This window comes from Ruditapes philippinarum, unplaced genomic scaffold, assembly GCF_026571515.1.
Source record: "Ruditapes philippinarum isolate M1 unplaced genomic scaffold, ASM2657151v2 ctg452_1_1_1_1, whole genome shotgun sequence".
Classification (NCBI taxonomy): Eukaryota; Metazoa; Mollusca; class Bivalvia; order Venerida; family Veneridae; genus Ruditapes; species Ruditapes philippinarum.
The window spans coordinates 262,693-278,103 of record NW_026859349.1 but is presented as its reverse complement, the minus strand read 5'-3'; the positions used below and the strand labels follow the sequence as shown (position 1 = coordinate 278,103).

The 15,411-nt window shown below is 33.7% G+C and overlaps 1 protein-coding gene and 1 long non-coding RNA gene across 2 annotated transcripts; one reads left to right on the top strand and one right to left on the bottom strand.

The window, feature by feature from the left end:
* The first annotated feature begins 5,107 nt into the window (after positions 1-5,107).
* Positions 5,108-7,486, top strand: LOC132756170 (uncharacterized). The gene is made up of 3 exons (XR_009629294.1): positions 5,108-5,315; positions 5,876-5,989; positions 7,026-7,486. It is a non-coding gene; the product is annotated as an uncharacterized LOC132756170 (long non-coding RNA).
* A 4,858-nt stretch (positions 7,487-12,344) lies between these two features.
* On the bottom strand, positions 12,345-13,985 carry LOC132756169 (MTRF1L release factor glutamine methyltransferase-like). Its single transcript, XM_060747167.1, has 2 exons — positions 13,809-13,985; positions 12,345-13,399 (listed from the first exon to the last, which is right to left on the bottom strand). Exon 2 carries the CDS (start codon positions 13,378-13,380, stop codon positions 12,475-12,477), a length of 906 nt encoding a protein of 301 aa, XP_060603150.1. The 5' UTR covers positions 13,381-13,399; positions 13,809-13,985; the 3' UTR covers positions 12,345-12,474.
* Between the last annotated feature and the right edge of the window lie 1,426 nt (positions 13,986-15,411).

Below are 15,411 nucleotides of genomic sequence, written 5' to 3'. Positions count from 1 at the left end.
TCTATTTTTTCTTTTTTTAATTGGGGACCATACGCCGTTTTTCATGGAATTGCACTTACATGTCACATTGAAGGTTTCAAGATAACCACCTTATGAACACATCCGCGAAAGTTTCTTAATACAAAATTTCACCATTTTCATGCTTAAATGTTTAATTCTGCGTAAGCCAGTGCTAGGGGGCTTAGACGGTAACTTGCACTTTCCAGTATCGTCCATGAACAGGCTCATTCAAACCGAGTCTGCAACATTTTCAATTTTATCGTTTGGGCGTTCTTTACAGATTCCGTTTTTCTCTATTTTACTATGACTAAAAGATATTTACAAGACACCTGAAAAATAGCTTCCCTGACAGTAGGTTAAGGTTTTCGGTTTCGAATCTTAATGAAATATTAATTTATATACAGTTGACTCTCAACAAGTCAAAATCGCTTTACTCAAAATTCCGCCTTAGTCGAATAATTTCTAAAGTCCCGTCAAATTTCCTTCTTTATCTTTGTATTTTAACTCCGCTTAGGTCAAATTTTGACTTACCGAGACTCCTGTTTAGTCGAAAAGAAAATTTGGTCCCGTCAATTAAAGTCCACATATTTTCATCTCAATTAGTCGAAGTTGTGATAACAGCCGACTGATCAAAGGTCGGCGACATCAAGTAAGATGTTGTCACTCGTGATTTACACGTTTCATAGTAATTTTTAATTGCCGGTCATCATGTATTATTAACACGTCGTAAAAAGTGTCTTTAATCCGTTTCAACGACTTAATTGGTTTTAACAGTTAGATAACTAAATTAAAAATTAAATTACATTTCTTTAAAAAAAGTTGACTCGTGCCCAGTCTGACGGGTGTTAGTCAAATAACAGCCTAGTCAAATAACAAGCCTAGGCATTGATGTGTATTATCAACGTAAAATGATATTTGTATAATTAATGTTCCGTCATATTGCATACATTAATTTGTACTTCCGGTTCACGATAGTTGCTAATTTCGTTTTCGTCCGATGATCAATTAAATCAAATATAATTGTGTGTTAATGTTTCACTATTAATAAACATGTATTAAATTTTGAATGATATATTTTTGTTCATTTATAATTTGTAGTTGATAGTAATTTACCGTCATTTCAATGGTTAAATATTGCAGCATTGCCGCTAACAACAATAAGAAACCTACTTCTTTGCACATTCAATCAGGTACATGTATATACATGTACGAAGTCAACGTAATGGCGGTAGTTCCACGTAACTCGAATTCCGTTTCTCTCGAAGTAAAATACATGTACCTAGTTCCTTGGATTTCGAGTTACCGAGAGTCAACTGTATTTCCCTTTTTATATAATTTGCGAAACTTGACAACTGTGATAACCTTTTGTACGAAAAAAAATGAAATATTACATAAAAATGTATATATCAAAGTTATGAAATAAAAAAGGGAAAATAAAAAACCAAATGAATTAAGCAATTAATTAATAATAATAATTCCTCAAGATATGCTGTACATGTGTATAATTAAAAAATGTTAAAGAAATCTCAAAAAAGTTTGTTGAGGATTCGGACTTGCAACCTCGTCATTACTTTGCCATCGTATTTACTTTCATAGACAATCAGGCAGTAATTTAATTTATTAATTAAAGTGTCGCGAACTATACTATCATTAAAAATTAATTGGTTAACCGTGAAAAATTACAGAAAGTAATGAATTCCATACAGTTTATCAGTCTCAGGTCAATATTGCCAAACAAATATGTCCTGTAAAATATATATTTTAATAGCTTGTACGGTTCTACACAACTGTATGATGGAATATGTTGTTTTAATGCAATAAAATATTTGTAGTTGTAGTTGTAATATTTTCATTTAATCTAATTACACGTTACCAATGCTAAATCTCTGTAACTTTTCCTTCGTCTCTTTCAATAACACTACCATAATAAATTGAAAATTAGTTATAACAAAGTCAATGACTTTAAACTTTACGATTTATCAGTTATACTGGGAAACAGTATTAGTTAAGAATAAGGTATTAAACTATTGAGTGCATGTAATAATACACCCATAAACACTTTCAATATGAACTACGACGGTTACTACGTTAATAACCGAGGTATATGTATAGGATATCGACCGAGTACGAGGTCTTTCTGTTTAGGAAAGACCTGGTCACGAATTTCATGTGACACCGAGAGCGCGTAGCGCTCGAGGTGTTTCATGAAATTCGTGACCAGTTCTTTCCTAAACAGAAAGATCGATGTACGAGGCCGATATCCAACTTACACACCGTTAAACTATTGGCTTGAGCTGCATTTGATGTAATGCACAAAGATTACTTTTAACACAGCGCATATACAAGTAAGCTTTTATTAACGTTCTGTTTAATTATATAATTTGCATTTAACTCTGCTTTCCCTTTAAAATAATAATAAAAAAGCTAAGTGTGTAATTTGTCAATAATAAAGTCAATGGGTCTGTAATGGAAGGTATGTAAAAGAATGAATAATTATGTTGATAGTATTTCGTATCAGACATTGTTGTTTCTAGGACATTTGCTGCCGGACAGTTGCCCCCTCGGACGTTTGCTTCCTTTTTTTATTGCTATGGCGACTTGTCATATGTCAGAGGGCATCTCTTGTATAATTTTTAAGTATGTAATTTAACAATGGAAACGTTCTATTTTATTTATTTATGGATGTTATTTTGTTTTCACAAATTTGCGCGAAAGTTTGTGTATTGAAGCACAACTGAATTTTGACAATAGGAGATGAAGTTTGGTATCAATTTAACAATGGAATATTTCAACTTTTTTAAAACGGGGGGGGGGGGGGGGTGGCAAATGTACGCCCCTTCCAAGGATATGAAGGGGGAAAATGTCCACCACAGCAAACTTCCGAGGGGGCAAATGTCCGGATACCCAGGAGACTACGAAAGACTTGCATATGCATAGTGTTGTCTGAGATACATGATCCGATATTATATTTTATATAGCAGATTATAAATTGTTATCGAATAAAACATGATCGGTCAGCATATAAATTTGTATACTAAATCACCTATAACTTTATTAACATTTCTTTTAATCAAGAATTTTTTTAATAATACAGTTTTACCGTTTCTATCGGTATTTGAAATTATAATGGTAGATGTGCCGATTGTAGACCAATCCACTTTAAGTACTTGTATAAGCATGATACTATATAGCAAGTTTTGGAGTATATTTATACAAAATTCTTTTAACGTTGTTGTGTAGCATTCTTTTAGACTAAGTCCTTGCTTCGAAGGTTTTCAGGACATATCTGTTTTGATTTTTCGCCGGTTGAATAGAACGGCAATGCTGCCAACTCAAATAGAGCAAATAGAGGGGGAGGGGATAAACGGGGATTTAACAATCTGAGTGATCCCGCGGTTGGGACTTCGCTATTAACAGTGGGTTGCTGCGGTTTCGAATGCAAAGTATATTCAAATGGGCGTTATTTTAATCACAAATTCGTGTGAAACGGACATATTCTCGTTATATTTTTTCGATATGAATTTTCGGTACAATTTTTATGTACTTTGGATTTTCTAGAACGTTTAAGATGTTTTAAATGAATTTGAAGCGTCTATTTTTGTTACATTGTGAACTTAATGACAGAAGATCCGCTTACATTAATATTACTTTGAAAAAATCTGGTACCCTGTCCATAATTTTATTCAAATATTTGATATAGGGATGTTGGAATAATTGCTAAGTGCATTCATTAAACATCCAGATTTTGTAAGTCATAGACAGGAATGTTATGACAATCATATACATTTATTTTCATTTTCTATTGCATATCATGTTGTCTTTGTATGCGCATAGGCAGGTCTATTTTTTCACGTGTTTTTCATGACCGGGTCTGTTTGACTAGAGCAGACCTGTGCACGTGCAAAAAATAGACCTCATAACGGACTTTCTTTTGTTTAACAGATCTATCCGAAAAATATAGACCTGTGACAAACAATAGAGGAGGTGTGTAATGAATGATAAAATACCAGTTGTTTCCCTTAAACAAACTCGATATCTCTTGATCTAAAACAATACAAATTGTACTAGTTTGTTGTATATAAATGTCCGATTTCAAAATTGATTATACCAATGCTTAGCTTCGTTACAGTATATTCTTCAACACATCTTTTGACATCAAAGTATTTTAATGAACTGTTAAACCGACCATATGTCTGACCATTTTACATACAATGTATACAGTGAGATAACTACCGATAAGAATAACCTGTCGTCTGCTAGATTGGTGTATTGTTTTTAGTCATAACCTTTTAACTTAGACTTGTTCAACTAAAACATATCGTAACTTTGAGCTTACCTCCCTTGTACGCGTTCTTAATTCATTTTCATTCTTTGAAGAACATTTCGCACAGAACGTCCCTAATGATGTCTTGCTGATGACAGTCAGATCACTTAAGGACGCATAGTACTATATAAATGACAGCTTGTTTAATAATCTAGTTGTCCCCTCGGACATCTGTACATCTTTGACGCCCACTTCTTCGTATAATAATTACCAGTTGTTTGATAGTGCTCGGTTCCGGTTCGTTGAAATTTCTGAAGGTTGGCTAATCGGTCACAATAATACTATGAAACCCTCTTTGCTGTATATCATATCTTAAAAGATATTTGGCCGTGAAACCAAATGCAAATCAAACTTGCCTTAGGAAGTACCGAACATAATTAGATGCTAATGCGGCAAATTATCTAAGTTTGTTTCCGTGCTAATAAAATTGTTTTGTATTTAATGAAAGCAGATGATGATTGAGGAAACTGTAGTAAATCTGTACAAACATTTTGTCTCTTTCGGCATTCTTTTTGTTACCATTCAAAATGATTTTTTTTTTCAGTTTTACAATGCAAAGTGAATAAATACTTATTACCGTACAAGGAATAAGTCTGCATATCATTTACAAACCCTTGTGGCGATTTGAAAACCGATAAAACATTATAGTTCGTTAGATATGTCAGTTATACCGACTAGCAAACAATAAGTGATATAAATGTGCATTATTGTAGTATTGATATTGGTGAGAAATCACAAAATCTACTCGATAGTCAGGTCCTTTTGTCTCACAAATAATATCGGGCGGTTAACAATAGAACAAAATCAGGTCGTTTAATTGATTTGCTGGACGGTTTTTAGCAAAAGAGCCAGAAGGGAATAATAGTTGCCAGATTTTATGTATGTTATGTACATGCGTTTTAAACAAGAAACGAGGCATTGTATTCGGAATACATTTAAAAGATGAAGCAACTTGTACTTGGCTTAGTTGTTACACTTATTATTCAAAATTGTGAGTATCATTATTTAAGCATTTAATATATAAAATGAAGGCTTATATAAAAGGCAACTATTTCTAAATTGCAAAAAACATAACAATTTTTTATATTGTAATGAAGTTTTTTTTTCACTATTATATCTTAAGTATTGATTTTATTAATTTATTCAAAGTGATATGTGCAGTATTGCTTGTCGTTATTCGTATGACTACAACACGTTTTGAAACTTGTATACTTGAAACGTTTAAAGGTAGGCTTTATATTGCATACAGCAACATTTTAAAGGTATTAAATCACAACAATATACAACGACAACAATCTTGAAAGATTTTGCTGTTATACAATTGCTCTCTCAATGCCTTGCGTTGTTGGTATGGAAGTAAGAAGGCATGTGGCACACTCCAAATTTGTTTCACAAAATTTAATGCGATTTCCGATTTAATGATTCAGCTTGTATCATTTTTGCTGTCCTAGTTCATCTACTTTTCTTATAATGTTTAAATGAAAACGAAGCAAAAAGTATAAAAGACACGACTTGAGAGAAATGAAAATGATTTCAAAATATTTGTTGCAGTAACAGGAGTGTCAACTTTAAGATGTTACAGCTGTGACTCATGCAATGACCCCTTTGGTGGATCTGACATTGTGACTTGTGAAGGCTCTTGCGTTAAATCAAACATAGATGGTTGTAAGTATATTTGAGCTGCGTCATGACAAAACCAACATAGTGCGTTTGCGACCAGCATGGATCCAGACCAGCCTCTGCATCTGCGCAGCCTGATCAGGATCCATGCTGTTGGCTTACAAACTCTATAACAAGTAGAGAAACTGATAGCGAACAGCATGGATCCTGATCAGACTGCGCGGATGCGCAGGCTGGTCTGAATCCACGCGCAGTCTGATCAGGATCCATGCTGGTCGCAAACCCATTATGTTGGTTTTGTCATGACGCGGCTCAAATAATGATTTAATATTGTTAAAAATGAATGAATATATAAGTCATTAAAGTGACATTATGCCCATCCATGGGTATAAAGTGAGTGAACAGTTGAATATCAAAATATGTTTTCATTTTTACCATAATTCCTTTTAATTTAATAATTTACTTCCCATAAACAATAAATAATGCACAGATCCAAATAAAATTCTTTAAATATCTATTAGAATTTACCTCTAACGCTCAGTTTATAAAAAGAGTGGGGCAGTCTTTTTATATTTTAGGCAGATTTATAATTTTATCCTGAACGTTTTCCAATATCAACTCTTGGTCAAACACCATTTTAACAGTCAATCTTTTGAAATTTAAAGTCAAATCAGCTCAACTTGACTATGAAAATATGAGCATAATGTCACTTTAAACTAAACAGTGAATTAGAAATAGCTTTGTATATAATGACATAACATACATGCATATTTGGTACATACATACAATACATTTCGTGTTGAAATTTCAACTTAATATAAGTCTAATCGAGAGTATGGCTATTTCTTTGCATTATTTTGATGTGTTTTGTTTTTATATTTATCTTATTATTATGTTTTGTTATGAAATGTATTTCTCTTCCTAGAGAAAAAGTATAATGAAATTGCTTTCATTTTTTTCTTATGTGAGATATTCAGATATTCATTTTGATTTCAGTCCTGTCGAAAGATCATATTAAAAACATTTCAAACGTGTTCAGTTGTCTAACACTGACAATAAATCTGCATTTGTTTCTTTCCAGTGATAACAAGAGGCTGTTCAAATATAACTCTAGTAGCAGAATGTTCACAAGATAAACATCTTGTGGTATGTGTATGTGACACGAATCTATGTAACAAGACGCAAGGAAAACACACATTTTTGGTTGGACCTTACATTGCCAGTATTATCTATTTTCTTTTACACACTCTCGATAAATATCATAACTGACGTCAGTCATATTAGTTATCGTTTGCAGTTACCGTTATCTTTAAATATACTTTTTATCAAAACGTTGTTTTCAACTTTCGCCATTATCAACGAAATATACTTTCAAATGTCTTTTAATTGCTCAACATACAGCTATATACAAACATAACGCGTACCAGATTCAAGATGAAATTATTGTTTATGACTATATCTTGCGATTGATATGGTTGCATGATTTCCCTGTATAGTTTATCTTGTTAGTAAAATTCTTATTATAATAATGATACTAAATATACATAGCATAGGAACTCGAGAACGGGACCGCAGATTGCGGCGCATATTTTCGATCGTGTAACGGTTTTTAATCAAAGTGCCGCAGCACTGAATGCGACGGACATGCAACCGGAGAGACATTAAGGCTTTTTTTAGAAAAAAAAAACAACACAAAAGATATAACAGAGAAAATTTGTTCCATACAAGTTCGAGATTTGTAGAGAAAAAACTGTCAACGAAATATTTCTAAAATAAAACCATGCAAATAAACTTCAATCATAATACATGTGAGAATGTTAATTAGAATTGCTTCGTGTTATATCATAGTGGGCATATAGACAATAAAATATAAGTCATTTGTATTTTTATTTCTCTTGGATATGTCTCATTAAAAATATTTTTGGTTAAAATCATCAGCAATTAATTGTGTATAGAATTTCTTAAAGTATTGCATGTACACATGTAAACAAAATAAGTATCCGCTGGTTTATTTACTCGTCCGAAAGTTAGCACAGATGATGCAGAATCTATTTTAAGAATAGTGTTATCTTCTGGTCGAAGGCTATTATAATCACTCATATCGTGACCTAGAAAACTATGTAAACAAAACACAAGAATCGGAAGTAGATCTGATATTATAACTTCCTTCAATAAAGATTACCATGAAAGACTACATGGTGGTAAAGTGTTGAAAAACACCCTTGTTACATGCATTATTTATAATACTAACCATTGTTCTGTAGTCTAATTTATTAATAACTTAAACCCGCGATATGAGTCACGAAAAGAGTTCTTCTTTTATTAATGCGCGGGTTATTCTAAAGTCACGAAAACCTTTTGATCTGTTAATAAAAATGTTTTGTTTAATGGGGAAATATTTATTTCCTGCTTATAATTTCTATGAATTATTGAGCTTACTCCTTAATTATAGCATAATTTGCTGTCCTACTTTTTCGACAGCGGTAAATTGTTTCAGCAGTTATTTGCATAATTGCGCAATAATACTACGGGGTTACAGCGTTTTTACCAATCAAATACGTTTATATTTTAACTTGGATAACTTAATTTGAAATTGAAAAGGCTAAATATGGAAGTTTTTAAGATATCCCGACGAAGTATGGGAGTTTCATAGGATCAAATTCATGTACTATTTCGTGGGCTATTATTCGGTTGAGGACACATTGCGCGATTGTAGCAGACGAAATCCCATGTGTAGATGACATAGCTCTGAACGCGCCTGAGGGCGCGTCCGTCGCAAAAATGTTTCTGCTACATCTAAATATCTTTTAGTATTATCCGAATGTATGGACTCAAAAAATATATTATCAATTGAACCCAATCTGTCTCTTTTAAAACTGGTCAAATTTTACGGTATTATAAAAAAAGACAAGGAGTGACATCCGCCATTTGCCGCAACGTTTTCGGCATGAGTTTATCCCCTTTGGCTACAATTGATTACTATTTTTTCAGAATTTTGTTCCCGTTATTTTTGTCAACTATCAGGTATCGTCCGGATATAACGTTAACGGTTTATTGTTTACACGTGTTGACATGTATAGGCGGCATTATAACGGGCGTATTCGTGTTTTGATTTGTTAACATGGAGAAAACAGACACTTTAGTAATAGGGTCCAACTGATTTTGCCTGACTGAAAAAGGGAATATTAAAACATGATCCATAGATAAATATTTTAGGCACTCATCTGGTATTCATTACTAAAAAAAATAAAACAAAAATCAAGCATATCAAGGGGAATAACTTACGCCGAACGTTGCGGCAAATGGCGGATGTCACTCCTTTTCTTTTTTCAATATACCGTAAATTTGACTGATTTTTAAATTAGCAGATTATATTAAATTGAGATTAGACAATTAAAGACCACCTGCTCGCATAATATGAAAAGATATTCAAAGGTCGGACAAACAATATGTAAAGCCGGTACGGATTCGGATTTATGCGCCGCAATATGCGGTCCTGTTCCAGAGTTCCTATGATACATAGATATGATTAGAATGTGCCTATACTTTGCTTAAGTTTGCTCTCTTTCTCTTTATCAAACGTATCATTTCTATTGTGTTTTGATTGAAATAGAAAAATGTGCTTTGTGTTACACGAGTTCAAAATGATATAATTTGATATTTTATTCTTTATAAATGGTATAAAGATATATCTATGAAATGTTTGTTTAATATCTAAACACAGTAAGCATTACTTGTCCATACTGTTATCGTCGATTATCAAAAGTTTTGTACAGTAACAGAGAACGATTATGTGATTCTACACACACTCTAATGCATACTATATGTAAACAGAATAAAATGTTTTGGAACATGTGCCATTCACTCAAACAAAACTGTTGTATATTTGTTGATGAAAATTTATTGAGCAAAGTGTATTTACTGATCAATGTGAATCAAGTTGCTGCCACATGTACTCTGCACTGCGTAAAAATTATGTAAAACCCAAATTATTTGACAGTAGTACTCAAACTATAGATATTGTTCAACTTGATCATAATTACTGGTACAAGGAAAAAACAAGAAATGCATCAACACAACATTCAGTACATGAATTTACAGCAGACAACATTAAAACAGATACCGATTCGAAGTTTTACACAGGACTTAGCTTGTCAGTGTTTATGACATTAATATCCACACTTTCTCAGTATGGTAAAAACTTGTCATATATTAAGTTAAGTGTACCTGATCAAATTTTATCAGAACTGATGCGACTGGGATTAGCATTAACATTCAGGGATATTGCAAGGAGATTTGACATTTCGCATCAATTAGCTAGCAATATATTTCCATTCATGGATTGACATTATGGCAGAGCATTTATCTGCTTGTATAGTTTGGCTACTAAGAGAAACAATAAGACGGACCCTTCCATCTTCCTTTAAAACTTCATTCCCTTAGACAACTTGCATTATCGATTGTTCTGAAATTTTCATCCAAAGGCCATTTTCCTTAAAAGCTAGAAACAAAATATTAATCATTAAAAGAAGCAAATAAAACTCTGAAGGTAATTGCTGCCTTATGTAACACGAGGGACTCTCTCATAAAGGAATGAGAAGAAGAAAACGATAAAAATCAAAATTTAATAACATATCAACCAATCAGTCAAATAGCAAGCATAGACAATAGATAATAATCATACTAAACTTGCGATCAAATAATATTATTTAAGGTTTCAATAAACTGGCTTTGCCTAAAACCATTATCAATTGACTAAATGTATATTGTGTATAAATTCAAGTTGAATATTATTTCGAATAAACTTATATGTTTTAATTGTTCCTATTCATTAAAATTTCTGAGATGTTATTATTCGAAATCAATCTCCACAAGTTCTTAACAACTTCTCAACATAATTTTTACATATTTATATATCAGTTGCAAAACCTTTTTGAATTTCCTAATCAAAGACTTAATTAAACACTGTCCAATAATAACAATATCCACAAGTACTTAACACATAATCAACAATGGCATTGTGTATAAATTCAAGTTGAATATTGATTATTATTTACGCATTTTAAGTTTGTTGATTAAAAGCTCTAAATATATTCAAATCTTACGCTAAATTAATTTACTGTTCATTACATACAATGACAAGTAAAAAGTTAACGTTTTATCGCCTTTCATTACGACAATAATCAACACAAATATAGTTTATCAGTTTTCCCTATATATCTAATATGATCATGGATCCCGGGCTTCCCGGATCCCGGGATTTTTCCCCATCATTAAATAGCCGATAAATATGCTAAGACCGATATTATTTCTTAATTTTATTATATTGCGTTATACTCGTTAATTCTTGATGTATTTGAGCCGTGTCACGACAAAACCAACGTAATGCGTTTGCGACCATCATGGATCCAGACCAGCCTGCGCATCCGCGCAGTCTGATCAGGATCCATGCTGTTCGCTTACCAACCCTATAACAAGTAGAGAAACTGATAGCGAACAGCATGGATCCTGATCAGACTGCGCGGATGCGCAGGATGGTCTGGATCCATGCTGGTCGAGAACCCATTATGTTGGTTTTGTCATGACACGGCCCATTTGATTTAGAAAATGGTTGAAAAACCAAATTAAAGCTTCCGTCTGACTTCACCAGCCATACTTTCAAAAGATAATATCACGGAAGGTTTACCTTACCGACGACTGGATTTCTCTCATTTTAAGCCAACAGGGTTTTTATCAAATAGAAGACTTTACATTTGGATGACCTAATGTTTGTGTGTATTTTGAAGTCAATTCAGTATATCTTGTAACCGACATTTTATTTGTTTTTATTTGAGACGTTTCTTCTTAACATAGTGATCTTTTTTTTATGACCATTCATATCTCTTTGCCATTTGCACAGACGTGTTACTATTCAATGTACCTGAATTTTCACATGTCGTAAACAAATTTACTGCGTGGTTCTGTATTACCTTTTTTTTTTTTTCATGTTTTTTGTTTTTGTTTTCTTGCCGCGACTGCATTCTTACATCTTTGGACTAAGTTATTTAAGTATTCTTATTTATTACGTAGGTCCAAACTCCTCTCTAGAGGAAGGTTTCGTTCTTTTCCCTTCGCATGTCTAAGAATAATTTCCCATCTCTATGTGCCTCGTTTGGTTTGGTTATTTGGACACAGTGTTTATATCAGCTCATAGCTTCATACACATTCGAACTGAAATAAAGTTTGTTTTAACTAATAGTGTCTTGCCACATTCACAGATCATATAAAATATAAAGAATATAAAAAGATATACTCGGAATTAATTTGAAAATTGATATTTAAGGCAATTCTTAGCCCGATTTGTGTAAAAACGTCTTCGCCTCTCAATTTTAGGACATTTAAAAAAAATACAGAGCGAATATTCAGAAATTTTCACACAATTTATTGTTATAGACCTTCACCAATAGGTATAAAAAGTCTGGAAAAAAATATTTCCAGTCCTGTCATGTCAAAAAGTTTGAGTGGAGTCGCATTGGGATATTGTTAAACTGTTATTTAATTAACTTCATTTGACAAAACTGCACTCTTCCTGCAGAGCCCTTGTCTGTATATGATAATCTGAGGTCAGACCTTTCTTCAAGAAATGTCTTTATCCTCTCAGTAAGCCAGGATCCAACTTTTAACAGAATAACGCTATTTTCATCCTTGAAAAACTTGCCAGACTCTACAATAACCTTTCTGACGACGTCGAGACCATCATTTCCGCCAAAGAGAGCATCGTGGTCCTCAAATTGTACGATTTCATTATCAAGTTCACTTATTTCTTCTGTTGTTAAATATGGAGGATTGCTCAAAACGACATCATAAGGTCCCCTTTGGGATAATTCGGATACTACCGAATCTGTCAATATGTCTCCGTGTATAACTTCAATTCTATCTTGGAGATTGTATCGTTTAGCATTGTCCATTGTTAATTCGCAAGAAGGTTTGCTTATGTCCATAGCAACACATTTCACATTAGGAAGTTTGTGTAGTATATACACAGCTAGAACTCCTGCTCCACAACCAACTTCTAAAACTTTCACTTCACGTTCCTGATCGAAAGGCCATTCTTTGATTATAATCTTTGCAAATTCTTCTGTTTCTGGCCTGGGAATTAGTACTGGTTGTTTCATCAGTAATGTCATGTCCAGAAAATCACATTGACCTAAAATAAAAGGTACAGGTGTACCTTTCAATCTCTCACCACACATTTCTTCAATTTTACTTAAAGTAGTTTCTGTTGGGACACTTTTCATGTCAACACCCTGTTTATCTTTCTTGCCTAATATATGCGCAACTATTTTGTTTACTGACCACTCAGCTTTCGGTATTTGAGCCTTTATCAGTCTCTCCGTCCATGTTTTTATAATCTCTTGAAAACTCAAACTTTTGCCATCGGAGTCCGTATTCTGCATATTTAGACCTTCATATACCCTGGTATAATGTAAATATCGAGAAGTTAATTTAAGTAGGTAACGCGTACAGTATCATACACATTTATACCTTGCAATAAAGTTTATGCTTTTCGAACGTTCGCTGCAAATGGTGTTAAAAGTAGGTTGAAGTTAGTTGTTATAAATAGCAATTAAGAAAAGAAAAAAAAAACATAGCCAACCGGATCTTTCCTGTATTCCTGATTTTTTCCTTCTAAATAGCCTTATATTAAACTGAAACTTTACTTTTAGTTTCTTTAAAGTACCTTGCACATGAGATCAATGCACTTAGAGTTATAATCATTCTGCGTTATCAATTTTTTCATTCATTTTTAGTCAGCTTTAGATCATAAATATGAAAAAGGTTATAAAAATTATAATAAATACATATTTAAAGTTTAAAATCATACCTGTAACAATAGCCTGTATTTGTGCAGATACCCCTGAGTCAACGAACCAGTTAAAATCCTCAACAACCTCTTTAAAATGTAAAATATTTTTAAATGTAGGTTATGTTACGATCAATACAGCTGAAACACGATATTCAAGCGGCTAACATAATATATGGTAGCTGTTTATTGAATAATTGAAAATAAAAACTATAAAACATACAATAAAGGAAAATAAATACAGAAGTGACTTCACAATCACAGGTACATATGGTGGCTGATTTGTGCCATTCGTGTTTTCGCCCCGCGACCCCGCAATGCCAAAAGTCGAAAATTAACAAGTTAAAACGGCGGGACGCGGAGCGAAAGCACTAATTAGCGAGGGAGCGGGGCGAAGTTTAAGAAATTAAACTTCGCCCGCGGGGGCGCGGAGCAAGATTTCAGAAATAAAACGGCGGGGTCGCGGGACGAAAACACGCTTATTAGCGGGGTCGCGGGACGAAGTTTGATAAATTAAACTTCGCCGCGCGCTCCGCTAATAAGCGTGTTGTTGTCCCGCTTATTAGTGGGGTCGAAGTTTAATAATTAAAATTTCGCCGCGCAACACGCTAATTAGCGTGTTTTCGTCCCGCGGCCCCGCCAAGCCAAAAGTCGATAATTAATATTAAGTTAAATGGCGGGGGCACGGAGCGAAAACACGATATAAGCGTGTTTTCGCCCCGCGCCCCCCGCCGTTTTATTTCTAAAATCTCGCTCCGAGAAGTTTTATTTCTTTAACTTCGCCCCGCGCCCTCGCTTATTAGCGTGTTTTCGCTCCGCGCTTCCGCCATTAGTTGTTAATTTTCGACTTTTCGCGGTCCCGGGGCGAAAACACGAATGGCACAAATCAGCCACCATATGTTCAGGAAACGAAAAAAATTATCTTTTATTTCTACGTTCAGGTTTCATTTAAATTACAGATGTATATTTTTTTCATGCTGCAGGCGAAAATAAAGTAACAATATTTAGAAGGATCGAACCAGTATATTAATGAAAAGTTAAAATAATATTGAAAGAATGATATAGCAGCCAAGTACTAGAATGAATAATGAAATGATGTTAAACGTACGGCAAAAACAACATAATGGGTTTGCGACCAGCATGGATCCAGACCAGAATGTGCATCCGCGCAGTCTGATCAGGATCCATGCTGTTAGCTATAAATTTCTCTACTTGTTAAAGAGTCTGTAAGCGAACAGCATGGATCCTGATCAGACTGCGCGGATGCGCAGGCTGGTCTGGATCCATGCTGGTCGCAAACCCATTATGTTGGTTTTGTCGTGACACGGCTCAAATGATGTTTAACGTACGGCATAAACACATAACGAATTACGTTAAGTCTGAACAACGGCTTATTTAATCTGAACGTTTAACGGGTATACTTGACAAATGACGTACACTTAATGTATTCTATAAAGACTGAAGTATGACATAAAGACTTGACGAATGATATTAAATCGAAAACAAGAAAAAGAGCAATGTAAAGATTGTAAAACTGTACGGCCAGGAGCTTTAACGCTTTGCTGGAAGATTTCAACGGTGTACTAAACGTTACTGTTTCTCATTGCTAATGCACGTTCAAAAT

Bases quoted from the DNA above. Each gene is read 5' to 3' on its own strand.
- LOC132756169 (XM_060747167.1), bottom strand. From the start codon at position 13,380: ATGCAGAATACGGACTCCGATGGCAAAAGTTTGAGTTTTCAAGAGATT.